Source organism: Salmo salar, chromosome ssa12 (genome assembly GCF_905237065.1).
Source record: "Salmo salar chromosome ssa12, Ssal_v3.1, whole genome shotgun sequence".
NCBI classification, from domain to species: domain Eukaryota; kingdom Metazoa; phylum Chordata; class Actinopteri; order Salmoniformes; family Salmonidae; genus Salmo; species Salmo salar.
This window is the reverse complement of record NC_059453.1, coordinates 36022444-36036855: the sequence shown is the minus strand read 5'-3', so window position 1 is coordinate 36036855 and position 14412 is coordinate 36022444. Positions and strand designations below refer to the sequence as shown.

The following is a 14412-nucleotide window of genomic DNA, read 5'->3' as shown; positions in this document are numbered from 1 at the left end:
GGTCATCGTCACTGCCGTGTATATTCCCACCCAAGCCGACAGTCAGGGAACTACACTTTTCTATGTGCAACCTGGAAACCGCTTATTCTGAGGCCGCATTTATTCTAGCTGGGGACTTTAATAAAGGAAATCTGAGGAAAACGCTACAGAAATTCTATCAACACATCTCCTGTGCTACATGCGCAACACAAACCGTGGATCATTGCTATGCAAAACAGGAACAGGAAGCTCCTGTGGTATGGACTGCTCAATGTTGCTCCGACCAATTGAAATCTATGCTTCAAGATTGTTTTGATCACGCGGAACTGGAAATATTCTGGGTCACCTCTGAGAACAGTATTTACGTACACACTGACTCGAAGAATGGGTTAATAAGGAAGTGCATAGAGGATGTTGTTCCCACTGTGATGATTAGAACTAGTCCAAACCAAAAACCATGGATAGATTGCAGCATTCGCGCAAAACTCAAAGCGCGAACCATCGCATTTAACCATGGCAAGGTGACTGGGAACATGGACGTGTACAAGCAGACCAGCTACGACCTCAGTAACACAATCAAGAGGCAAAACAACAGTACACAGTGGATTTGCATTAAATGGCTCAGACATGATACATATGTGACAGAGACTCCAGACAATCACCGATTTATGAAGGGAAAACCAGCCACGCCACGGACATCTACGCCTCACTCCTGGACGGGCTAAACGCCTTCACCCGCATCGAGGAAAACGACATCGAGCCCCCGACATGGCCACCGACACTCACGAGGACTCTGTGCTTTCGTTCTCTGTGGCCGACGTGAGTAAGTAATTTAAGTGTTAACCCTTGCAAGACTGCCAGGGCCACGTCCTCAAAGCATATGCAGACCAGCTGGCTGATGTGTTTATGGACATATTTCATCTCCATATCCCAGTCTGTTGTTCCCACTTGCATCAAGATGTCCACCATTGTTACTGTACCCAAGAAAGTGAAGGTAAATGACTATCGCCCCTTGCACTCACTTCTGTCATCATGAAATTCTTTGAGAGGCTAGTTAACCTGTTGGGTCTAGGGGGCAGCATTTGCACGTCTGGATAAAAAAAATGTACCCGATTTAATCTGGTTACTAATCCTACCCAGTAACTAGAATATGCATATACTTATTATATATGGATAGAAAACACTCTAAAGTTTCCAAAACTGTTTGAATGGTGTCTGTGAGTATAACAGAACTCATTTGGCAGGCAAAACCCTGAGACATTTTCTGACAGGAAGTGGATACCTGATGTGTTGTATTGACTTTAAACCTATCCCATTGAAAAACACAGGGGTTTAGGAATATTTTGGCACTTCCTATTGCTTCCACTAGATGTCACCAGCCTTTACAAAGTGTTTTGAGTCTTCTGGAGGGAGATCTGACCGAACAAGAGCCATGGAACGGTGATGTCCCATTAGACACCTGGCGCTACTTCATGTTGGGTACCCTCGTTCCAATACGTTATAAAAGGCTATGCATTCGTCCACCTTGAATATTATTCATGTTCTGGTTAAAAAGGCCCTAATGATTTATGCTATACAACGTTTGACATGTTTGAACGAACGGAAATATATTTTTTCCCCTCGTTCATGACGAGAAGTCCGGCTGGCTTACATCATGTGCTAACGAGACGGAGATTTTTGGACATAAATGATGAGCTTTTTTGAACAAAACTACATTCGTTATGGACCTGTGATACCTGGAAGTGACATCTGATGAAGAGAATCAAAGGTAATGGATTATTTACATAGTATTTTCGATTTTAGATCTCCCCAACATGACGTCTAGTCTGTATCGCAACGCGTATTTTTCTGGGCACAGTGCTCAGATTATTGCAAAGTGTGATTTCCCAGTAAGGTTATTTTTAAATCTGGCAAGTTGATTGCGTTCAAAAGATGTAAATCTATAATTCTTTAAATGACAATATAATATTTTACCAATGTTTTCTAATTTTAATTATTTAATTTGTGACGCTGACTTGACTGCCGGTTATTGGAGGGAAACGATTTCCTCAACATCAATGCCATAGTAAAACGCTGTTTTTGTATATAAATATGAACTTGATAGAACTAAAAATGCATGCATTGTCTAACATAATGTCCTAGGAGTGTCATCTGATGGAGATTGTAAAAGGTTAGTGTATCATTTTAGCTGGTTTTATGGTTTTGGTGACCCTGTCTTTGACTTGACAAAACATTACACACAACTCTTGTAAATGTACTGTCCTAACATACTCTAAATTTATGCTTTCGCCGTAAAACCTTTTTGAAATCGTAAAACGTGGTTAGATTAAGGAGATGTTTATCTTTCAAATGGTGTAACATAGTTGTATTTTTGAAAAATTTGAATTTTGACATTTATTTGGATTCAAATTTGCCGCTCTTGAAATGCACCTGCTGTTGATGGAGTGCACCACAGGTGGCACGCTAGCGTCCCACCTAGCCCCAAGAGGTTAAGGATCATATCACCTCTACCTTACCTGAAACCCAGACCCACAACAATTCACATATCGCTTCAACAGACCCCGGGCGATTGTCATTGCACTGCACCCTGCCCAATCCCACCTGAACAAGATAAATACCTACAGTACCAGTCAAAAGTTTGAACTCACCTACTCATTCCAGGGTTTTTCTTTATTTTTAATATTTGTAGAATAATAGTGAAGACATCAAAACTATGAAATAACACATATGGAATCATGTAGTATCCAAAAAAGTTTAAAAAAATCGAAATATTTTTTTATATTTGAGATTCTTCAAAGTAGCGACCCTTTGCCTTGATGACAGCTTTGCACACTCTTGACATTCTCTCAACAAGCTTCATGAGGTAGTCACCTGGAATTCATTTCAGTTAACAGGTGTGCCTTAAAAGTTAATTTGTGGAATTTCTTTCCTTCTTAAAACCTCTATGGGCTAGGTGGGACGCTAGCGTCCCCCCCGTGGTGCACTCCATCAACAGCAGGTGCATTTCAAGAGCGGCAAATTTGAAACCAAATAAATGTCAAAATTCAAATTTTTCAAACATACAACTATCTTACACCCTTTGAAAGATAAACATCTCCTTAATCTAACCACGTCGTCCGATTTCAAAAAGGTTTTACGGCGAAAGCATAAAGTTAGATTATGTTAGGAGAGTACATTGACAATAGCTGTGTGTAATGTTTTGTCAATTCAAAGACAGGGTCACCAAAACCATAAAACCAGCTAAAATGATGCACTAACCTTTTACAATCTCCATCAGATGACACTCCTAGGACATTATGTTAGACAATGCATGCATTTTTAGTTCTATCAAGTTCATATTTATATCCAAAAACAGCGTTTTACTATGGCGTTGATGTTGAGGAAATCGTTTCCCTCCAATAACCGGCAGTCAAGTCAGCACCACAAATTAAATAATTAAAATTAGAAAACATTGGTAAAATATTATATTGTCATTTAAAGAATTATAGATTTACATCTCTTGAACGCAATCGACTTGCCAGATTTAAAAATAACCTTACTGGGAAATCACACTTTGCAATAATCTGAGCACTGCGCCCAGAAAAATACGCGTTGCGATACAGACTAGCCGCCATGTTGGGGAGATCTAAAATCGAAAATACTATGTAAATAATCCATTACCTTTGATTCTCTTCATCAGATGTCACTTCCAGGTATCACAGGTCCATAACGAATGTAGTTTTGTTCAAAAAAGCTCATCATTTATGTCCAAAAATCTCCGTCTTGTTAGCACATGATCTAAGCCCGCCGGACTTCACTTCATGAACGAGGGGAAAAAATATATTTACGTTCGTTCAAACATGTCAAACGTTGTATAGCATAAATCATTAAGGCCTTTTTAACCAGAACATGAATAATATTCAAGGTGGACGAATGCATTCTCTTTTATAACGTATTGGAACGAGGGTACCCAACATGAACTCGCGCCAGAGTCTAATCGGCCATCACCGTTCCATGGCTCTTGTTCGGTCAGATCTCACAGTAAAAGACTCAAAACACTTTGTAAAGGCTGGTGACATCTAGTGGAAGCAATAGGAAGTGCCAAAACATTAATCAACCCCTGTGTGTTTCAATGGCATAGGCTTAAGGGTAATTCAACACATCAGGTATCCACTTCCTGTCAGAAAATGTCTCAGGGTTTTGCCTGCCAAATGAGTTCTGTTATACTCACAGACACCATTCAAACAGTTTTAGAAACTTTAGGGTGTTTTCTATCCGTATATAATAAGTATATGCATATTCTAGTTACTGGGTAGGATTAGTAACCAGATTAAATCGGGTACGTTTTTTTATCCAGCCGTGAAAATACTGCCCCCTAGCCCCAACAGGTTAATGCGTTTGAGCCAAACAGTTGTGTTGTGACAAGGTAGGGGAGTATACAGAAGATAGCCCTATTTGATAAAAGACCAAGTCCATATTATGGCAAGAACAGCTTAAATAAGCAAAGAGAAACGACAGTCCATCATTACTTTAAAACATGAAGGTCAGTCAATCCGGAAAATGTTAAGAACTTTGAACGTTTCTTCAAGTGCAGTCGCAAAAACCATCAAGCGCTATGATGAAGCTGGCTCTCATGACGACCGCCACAGGAAAGGAAGACCCAGCGTTACCCCTGCTGCAGAGGATAAGTTCATTTGAGTTACCCCCCTCAGAGTTTGCAGCCCAAATAAATGCTTCAGAGTTCAAGTAACAGACACATCTCAACATCAACTGTTCAGAGGAGACTGTGTGAATCAGGCCTTCATGGTCGAAATGCTGCAAAGAATCCACTACTAAAGGACACCAATAAGAAGAGACTTGCTTGGGCCAAGAAAGACAACTTTTGAAGAATCTTAAATATATTTTGATTTGTTTAACACATTTTTTGGTCACTACATGATTCCATATGTGTTATTTCATAGTTTTGATGTCTTCACTATTATTCTAATAGTAAAAATAAAGAAAAACCTTTGAATAAGTTGGCGTGTCCAAACTTTTGACTGGTACTGTATGTAAGAATACTGTTCATCGATTACAGCTCAGGGCCCAGGGTCTGAACCCTTCCCTGTGCAACTCGGTCCTGGACTTCCTGACGGGCCGACCCCAAGTGGTAAGGGTAGGCAACAACACCTCCGCCACGCTGATCTTCAACACAGGGGCTTCACAGGAGTGTGTGCTCAGCCCAAGGACCTCAGCCACCCGGGCCACAGCCTGTTCACCCCGCTACCATCTTGAAGACAGCTGGGACCGAGAAACTAAGAAACAGCTTCTATATCCAGGCCATCAGACTGTTACAGTCCCGACTAGCCGGCCTCCACTCAGTTCCCTGCCCTGAACCTTATTCACTGTTCTAGCCGGCTGCCATGCGGTACTCTACCCTGCGCCTTAGTGACTGCTGCCCTATGTACATAGTCATTGAACACTGGTCACTTTAATAATGTTTACATACTGTTTAACCACTTTATATTTACAGCGCATTCGGAAAGTATTCAGACCCCTTGACTTTTCCCACATTTTGTTAAGTTACAGCCTTATTCTAAAATGTATCAAATTCACTGTTTTCCTCATCAATCTACACACAATAACCCATAATGACAAAGCAAAAACAGGTTTTTAGGAATCTTTGCAAATAAAAAAAATAATTAATTAACAGATGCATTATTTACGTAAGTATTCAGATCCTTTGCTATGAGACACGAAATTGAGCTCAGGTGCACCCTGTTTCCATTGATCATCCTTGATGTTTCTACAACTTGATTGGGGTCCACCTGTGGCAAATTCAATTGATTGACCATGATTTGGAAAGGTGCACACCTGTCCATATAAGGTCCCACAGTTGACAGCGCAGGTCAGAGCAAAAACCAAGCAATGAAGCCGAAGAAATTGTCCATAGAGCTCCGAGACAGGACTGTGTCGAGGTACAGATCTGGGGAAGGGTACCAAAAAAATGTCTGCAGCATTGAAGGTCCCCAAGAACAATGCCCTCCATCATTCTTAAACAGAAGAAGTTTGGAACCACCAAGACTCTTCCTAGAGCTGGCCACCCGGCCAAACTGAGCAATCGGGGGAGAAGGGCCTTGGTCAGGGAGGTGACCAAGAGCCCGATGGTCATTCTGACAGAGCTCCAGAGTTCCTCTGTGGGGATGGGAGAACTTTCCAGAAGGACAACCATCTCTGCAGCGCTCCACCAATCAGGCCTTTTTATGGTAGATTGGCCAGACGGAAGCCACTCCTCAGTAAAAGGCACATGACAGCCCACTTGGAGTTTGCCAAAAGGCACCTAAATGACTCAGACCATGAGACACAAGATTCTCTGGTCTGATGAAACCAAGATTGAACTATTTGGCCTGAATGCCAAGCGTCACATCTGGAGGAAACCTGGCACCATCCCTTCAGTGAAGTGTGGTGGCAGCATCATGCTGTGGAGATGTTTTCAGCTGCAGGGACTGGGAGACTAGTCAGGATTGAGGGAACGATGAATGACGCAAAGTACAGAGGGATCCTTGATGAAAACCTGCTCTGGAGTGCTCAGGACCTCAGACTGTGGGCTAAGATTCACCTTCCAATAGGACAATGACCCTAAGCACGCAGCCAAGAAAATGCAGGAGTGGCTTCGGGACAAGTCTCAATGTCATTGAGTGACCCAGCCAGAGCCCGGACATGAACATGATCAAACATCTCTGGAATGACCTGAAAATACCTGTGCAGCGACCCTCCCCATCCAACCTGACGAGCTTGAGAGGATCTGCAGAGAAGAATGGGAGAAACTCCCCAAATACAGGTGTGCAAAGCTTGTAGCTTCAAACCTAGGACTGGAGGCTGTAATTGCTGCCAAAGGTGATACAACAAAGTACTGAGTAAAGGGTCTGAATACTTTTGTAAATATAATATTAACGTTTTTTTTACTTTTAATAAATAAATACAAATGTTAAACTGTTTTTTCTTTGTCATTATGGGGTATTATGTGTAGATTGATGAGTGAAAAATAAGGCCGTAATGTAACAAAGTGGAAAAAGTCAAGGGGTCAGAATACTTTCAGAATTCACTTTATATACTGAATTCTAGTCATGGCTCAATCTGTATAACTACTGCTGTACAATACTGTCCATACTGCCTTTACACATCATTTATATGTATGTGTATATATATTCCAGTCTCTTGACATTGCTAGTTTTTTTCTTGATTGTGTATTTTACGATTTTTAATTGCTAGCTATTACTGCACTGTTGGAGCTTGAAACACAAGCATTTTGCTGCACCTGTGATAACATCTCCAAATCTGTTTTGATTTCATTTTGATTTGGATATGCTGCTGTACAATTCAAAGAAACTTCAGAAAATCCACTACAATGATTTCCGGGCCTTACTGTTAGAGGACCTGAGTGTTGAATCAGAATTCTGATCATACAGAAACACCAGTTGCTTGTCACTACCTACACCACTGTGAGGGTTGAAATGACCCCTATTTGTTTAAACTGAAACCAAACCTCTGTTTATAATAGAGCATTATAAAAGTATGCTAGTGTAGTCCATTATATTCACACAATGGAACAGATCTCCCAACAGATCTCTCTCAAATGTATTGTTATGACCTATTTGTGTTACTTAGAAAAGATTATGATGCAAAACGACAGAGGGATTAAAATGGCTGTTTGTCTTTATTGTTTTAGTGTGGCGGTCACCAGATCTAAAGACGTGCCCGCCTTCGGTCCTCCTATCCCGCAGGGGGTGTTCTTCCCAAAGTCGGCCATGTTCCGGGACTTCCTCCTGGCCAAGATGATGAACGGCGAGAATGCGGTGCATAAGTCGGACAAGTTCCGCGCCATGGCCATGCGCACGCGCCAAGAGTACCTGAAGGATTTGGCCGAGAACTTTGTAAGCGCCACCCCTGTGGACTCTTCAGCGGCCAAGTTCAGCTTCATCTCGTTGGGTGTCAAGAAGAAGGAGCGCAGCCGACCCCGGCGGAACGCCCACCTCCAGAGCTACGGGGCGGTCACTTGGGCCGTGGTGGCCCGGGACTTTGGCCAGTCGGCAGACATTGGCTGCTTGCTGGCCATCTCCAATGAGTTTGTGGTGCTGATCGAAGAGGCATCCAAGGAGGTGGTGTTCAACTGCTACTGCCGCGACGTCCTCGGTTGGAGCGCAACATCCGGGAGCGTCCGGCTTTTCTACGAGCGAGGCGAGTGTGTGGTGTTCTCCACGCAGGAAGGATGCTGGGACGATGTCCGGGAGATCATGCAGAGGTTGGAGGTAAGAAGGTTGTGTGGGAGGCTTAAAGACAACATAATTCAGTGCTACACATCCTGTACACAGATTAAGCCTAATCCTGGACTAAAAAGCATTTTCAATTAAGATTTTCCATTGAGATTGATTTTTAGTCAAGGCTTAATTTGTGTCCGGGAAACCCCGCCTCAATGTTTAAACCAGGGGTCGTCAATCGGACCCACAAGGAACATATCTGATTCAACTTCTCCAAGTATTTACTGAAGAGTAGGTTTAGTTGATCACTTGGTTTTGTTCTTCTTGGCTGTACCCACACTGGCCCAGGGAGAAGATTGACAACCTCTGCCTGAGACATATTTATCATAAGACACTTGCATAAAACCTTGTACCTCAGTATTTGGCTGCGTTTCGACAGCCAGCCCAATTCAGATTTTTTTTTCTTAACTAATTGATATTTTGACCAGTCAGATCAGCTCTGTAAAAAATCTGATGTGAAAAGATTTTGTTAAGCTAAATAGTTTACTATGAGTGAACACTGCAGTGAGATGATTACTCAAGTCCTGGGAGCCAGCCCAAGTCACAGCAGTTTAGTCAGCAGGTCAGCAGATGTCCCCCATTATACCGCCACTTTACCTCAGCCTCACAACAATATGTTTGTTGTTAAAAGTTACTGTTCTTGAATCACTGGTGGTAATAAAGGCCTGCCAGGGCGTGTACTTTCCTCCTGCTTTTTTCCCACGAATTGATTGAGTCATTTGGTTGATAATTGTATTATTTAGGGGGAGTGATGAGAGGTCGTATGGGGTCGGGTGTCCCTGAGCTCTCTATCCCAAGCCCTTTTAATTTCGTTTAAATTAGATTATCCAAAGGTGTCTAAAGCCTCTGCTAGGGTTGTCACAATGCCATTCGCCTCAGACTCCCAGGCTTTAAGATGCTAAAAAGGGGTGAAGAACTGAGGAATCTGGATGAAAAATAGTGACACGTTGCCACTCCAAACAGAGCTAGTGTTTTTTAACCTTTGGCATCGTGACAACCCTAATCTCTGCAGAGCTTGACATTGTGCAATTGGCTGGTTTATTCTGAAATTATCTAGGTATTTCTTCTGTTGTTGGCAAACTTTTTTTGTCAAATCCCGTAACTGTTTCCTGCACTTCAAGAGGCCAGCTCAGGCCACGTTTGGACAATATTCTGTTTTTGTTGCCAAGTTTGATTGAATGGAGCTCTTAGTCCTTTCAACCAACTTTATAATGGAAAGGGAGAATAATTTAAGTTCTCATCAGCTTCGGTGCTATTTAGGTTTTGTATTTGTGTGGATTAGGTCAAACCACAACGTCACGGAAAGGCAGTAATTAGCAACTTTAACTGGGGTAAAGGTTGATCTACATTAGGGCTTATAAGGTAATGCTCATAACTTTTCAAAACAGTTGCCAACATGGATAAACCCTAATAAAGCCATTAGATCAAAGTAGACTGAAATTTACTCTCTTGGTCATGTCGCCCTAGATTGTCACCCGGGGCTGCGAGACAGTGGAGATGACCCTCCGGCGGAACGGTCTGGGCCAGCTGGGATTCCACGTCAACTTCGAGGGTGTGGTGGCAGACGTGGAGCCCTTCGGCTTTGCCTGGCAGGTGGGTCTCCGTCCGGGCAGCCGGCTGATGGAGATCTGCAAGGTGGCCGTGGCCACACTGTCCCACGAGCAGATGATCGACCTGCTGCGCACGTCCAACACGGTCAGTGTGGTCATCGTCCAGCCCCATGAGGACGGCACACCCAGGAGGTAGGTTAATTCTTACATCTAGATGTTCCGCTAGCGGAACACCGCTCCAATATCCAATAATAGGGCGTGGCGCGAATTACAAACTCCTCGAAAATCCGAAAACTTCAATTTTTCAAACATATGACTATTTTACACCATTTTAAAGACAAGACTCTCCTTTATCTAACCACACTGTCCGATTTCAAAAAGGCTTTACAACGAAAGCAAAACATTAGATTATGTCAGGAGAGTACCCAGCCAGAAATAATCAGACACCCATTTTTCAAGCTAGCATATAATGTCACAAAAACCAAAACCACAGCTAAATGCAGCACTAACCTTTGATGATCTTCATCAGATGACACTCCTAGGACATTATGTTATACAATACATGCATGTTTTGTTCAATCAAGTTCATATTTATATCAAAAAACAGCTTTTTACATAGCATGTGACGTTCAGAACTAGCATTCCCACTGAACACTTCCGGTGAATTTACTAAATTACTCACGATAAACGTTCACAAAAAACATAACAATTATTTTAAGAATTATAGATACAGAACTCCTTTATGCAATCGCTATGTCCGATTTTAAAATAGCTTTTCGGTGAAAGCACATTTTGCAATATTCTGAGTAGATAGCCCGGCCATCACAGGCTAGCTATTTTGACACCCACCAAGTTTGGTACTCACCAAACTCAGATTTACTATAAGAAAAATTGGATTACCTTTGCTGTTCTTCGTCAGAATGCACTCCCAGGACTTCTACTTCAACAACAAATGTTGGTTTGGTTCCAAATAATCCATAGTTATATCCAAATAGCGGCGTTTTGTTCATGCGTTCAAGACACTATCCGAAGGGTTACGCGCCGGCGCGTATCGTGACAAAAAAATTCAAAATATTCCATTACCGTACTTCGAAGCATGTCAAACGCTGTTTAAAATACATTTTTATGTGATTTTTCTTGTAAAATAGCGATAATATTCCGACCGGGAGACGTCGTTTTCGTTCAAAGACTGAAAATGTAAAATGGACTCTCTACGTGCACACGCGCACCCGTCTCATTGTTCTCAGATCGACCACTATCCAAATGCGCTACTGTTTTTCAGCCAGGGACTGCAGAGTCATCATTCAACGTTCTGGCGCCTTCTGAGATCCAATGGGAGCCTTAGAAAGTGTCACGTTACAGCAGAGATCCTCTGTTTTCAATAAAGAGGCAAAAGAAGGCCAAGAAATGGTCAGAGAGGGCACTTCCTGTTTGGAATCTTCTCAGTTTTTGGCCTGCCATATGAGTTCTGTTATACTCACAGACACCATTCAAACAGTTTTAGAAACTTTAGGGAGTTTTCTATCCAAATCAAACCATTATATGCATATTCTAGTTTCTGGGCAGGAGTAATAAACAGATTAAATTGGGTACGTTTTTTATCCGGCCGTGAAAATACTGCCCCCTATCCATAACAGGTTAAACACCACTTCCTCCTTCTTTGTACTTAACTTAAACTAGGCTAAATAGCTCTTACAAAAACAGCTGTCCCAAGCGTTGTTTATTCTTTCACTGAACAAAAATGTAAACGCAACATGCAACAATTTCAACGATTTTACTGTGTAACAGTTCATATAAGGAAATTGGTCAATTGAAAGAAATTCATTAGGCCCTTATGTATGGATTTCACATGACTGGGCAGGGGCACAGCTATGGGTGAGCATGGGACTTGGGAACCTGGCCCAGCCAATCAGAATGAGTTTTTCCCCACAAAAGGGCTTTATTACAGACAAATGCTCCTCCGTTTCATCACCTGTCAGAGTGGCTGGTCTCAAATGATCCCGAAGGTAAAGAAGTTGGATGTGGAGGTCCTGGACTGGCGTGGTTACACGTGGTCTGTGTTTGTGAGGCAACAGCTCTGGTGGACATTCCTACAGTCATCATGCCAATTGCACACTCCCTCAACTTTAGACATCTGTGGCATTGTGTTGTGTGACAAAACTGCACATTTTTAGAGTGGCCTTTTATTGTCCCCAGCACAAGGTGCACCTGTGTAATGATCATGCTGTTTAATCAGCTTCTTGATATGCCACATCTGTCAAGTGGATGGATTATCTTGGCAAAGGAGAAATGCTCACTAACAGGGATGTAAATTAGGGATGCACGATATATCGGTGAGCATATTGGAATCGGACGATATTAGCTAAAAATGCCAACATCGGCCTCTAGTTTAACGCCGATGTGCAGAACCAATGTCAAAGCTGAAGTGCATACGTATATAACGTAAGTAGATGACTTAATGACGCCACGAAAATACAGCGCTACACAGAACAAAAGCAGAAAAATACTAAGCGCACACTTCCAACAACTAAACAAGTTCAAGTTGAGCAGTCATTTGAAAGAGTAAGAAAATTTCAGCGAGACAACTCAAAGGCGAAATCCATTAAAGCCAAGATAATGGAATTCATTATGCTACTTGCTATGGGCGTCACAACTAACATTTGGACCAGCGATGTCAGTCCCATGAGCATGCTGAGTCTGACAGCACAATGGGCCGACTAGGATGTCGTACAGAGGAAAGCTGTATTGCATGCTCAAGAACCTGCTGGTTCTCATACCACTGCTTTCAATGGCATTTGAGAACATGTTTGAAACTTGGAAACATGAACACACTCCTAGCGCCACTCGAGAAATAAGCTCAACTGCATCTGCAGCAGACGTGATACCCTCTGTCATGGCATTGAAACGCCTGCTCAACAAAACTGCCGACACAGACCGTGGGGTTAAAACGTACAAAAGTACTCAAGGCTGTGAATAAGCGATTCGGTGGTATTCTCTCTGAGCTTCTTTACTGTGTCGCCACCATGCTCAATGCTAGGTACAAGGACTGCTACTTCGATGCAGACAAGAAACAGGGTTTACATGAAATGTTACATACACAGCTGGACAAGATGGAAACGGACACAGTGACAGTGCGCACCGAGGAAGAGAGATCATGGACGGACAGAGAGCTGAAACTTCACTGCTTGACATGTATGATGAAATCCTGGTTGAGAATGAAATGACTGAACAAATGCACAATGAAACAGCAGAGCAAGTAAGTGAAAGAAATAGGTTTTGATTATGTTTTACTGGTAATGGGGACATGTAAATTCCAACAAAATAACTTTTTGGTGTGTGTGTCTGTGTGCAACCTTTTATTTAACTAGGTAAGTCAGTTAAGAAAAAATCTTATTTACAATGACAGCCTACCCCTGCCAAACCCGGATGACGCTGGGCCAATTGTGGGCCGCCCTATGGGACTCCCAATCACGGCCGGATGTGATACAGCCTGGATTCGAACCAGGGACTGTAGTGACTCCTCTTGCACTGAGATGCAGTGCCGTAGACCGCTGTGTGTGTGTGTGTGTGTGTGTGTGTGTGTGTGTGTGTGTGTGTGTGTGTGTGTGTGTGTGTGTGTGTGTGTGTGTGTGTGTGTGTGTGTGTGTGTGTAACTACACTGCTCAAAAAAATAAAGGGAGCACTTAAACAACACAATGTAACTCCAAGTCAATCACACTTCTGTGAAATCAAACTGTCCACTTAGGAAGCAACACTGATTGACAATACATTTCACATGCTGTTGTGCAAATGGAATAGACAACAGGTGGAAATTATAGGCAATTAGCAAGACACCCCCAATAAAGGAGTGGCTCTGCAGGTGGAGACCACAGACCACTTCTCAGTTCCTATGCTTCCTGGCTGATGTTTTGGTCACTTTTGAATGCTGGCGGTGCTTTCACTCTAGTGGTAGCATGAGACGGAGTCTACAACCCACACAAGTGGCTCAGGTAGTGCAGCTCATCCAGGATGGCACATCAATGCGAGCTGTGGCAAGAAGGTTTGCTGTGTCTGTCAGCGTAGTGTCCAGAGCATGGAGGCGCTACCAGGAAACAGGCCAGTACATCAGGAGACGTGGAGGAGGCCGTAGGAGGGCAACAACCCAGCAGCAGGACCGCTACCTCCGCCTTTGTGCAAGGAGGAGCAGGAGAAGCACTGCCAGAGCCCTGCAAAATGACCTCCAGCAGGCCATAAATGTGCATGTGTCTGCTCAAACGGTCAGAAACAGACTCCATGAGGGTGGTATGAGGGCCCGACGTCCACAGGTGGGGGTTGTGCTTACAGCCCAACACCGTGCAGGACGTTTGGCATTTGCCAGAGAACACCAAGATTGGCAAATTCGCCACTGGCGCCCTGTGCTCTTCACAGATGAAAGCAGGTTCACACTGAGCACATGTGACATACGTGACAGAGTCTGGAGGCGCCGTGGAGAACGTTCTGCTGCCTGCAACATCCTCCAGCATGACCGGTTTGGCGGTGGGTCAGTCATGGTGTAGGGTGGCATTTCTTTGGGGGGCCGCACAGCCCTCCATGTGCTCGCCAGAGGTAGCCTGACTGCCATTATGTAC

General features: G+C 43.2%; 1 protein-coding gene across 3 annotated transcripts in view; it reads left to right on the top strand.

The window, feature by feature from the left end:
- The window catches only part of LOC106564812 (signal-induced proliferation-associated 1-like protein 2), a 118403-nt gene that overhangs the window by 70141 nt on the left and 33850 nt on the right, over window positions 1-14412 (top strand). For all 3 annotated transcript variants that reach the window (XM_014131235.2, XM_014131236.2, XM_014131233.2), the window contains exons 8-9: window positions 7667-8246; window positions 9723-9997. In XM_014131235.2, coding sequence (XP_013986710.1) covers window positions 7667-8246; window positions 9723-9997 — 855 coding nt within the window. The remainder of the gene's footprint in view (window positions 1-7666; window positions 8247-9722; window positions 9998-14412) is intronic.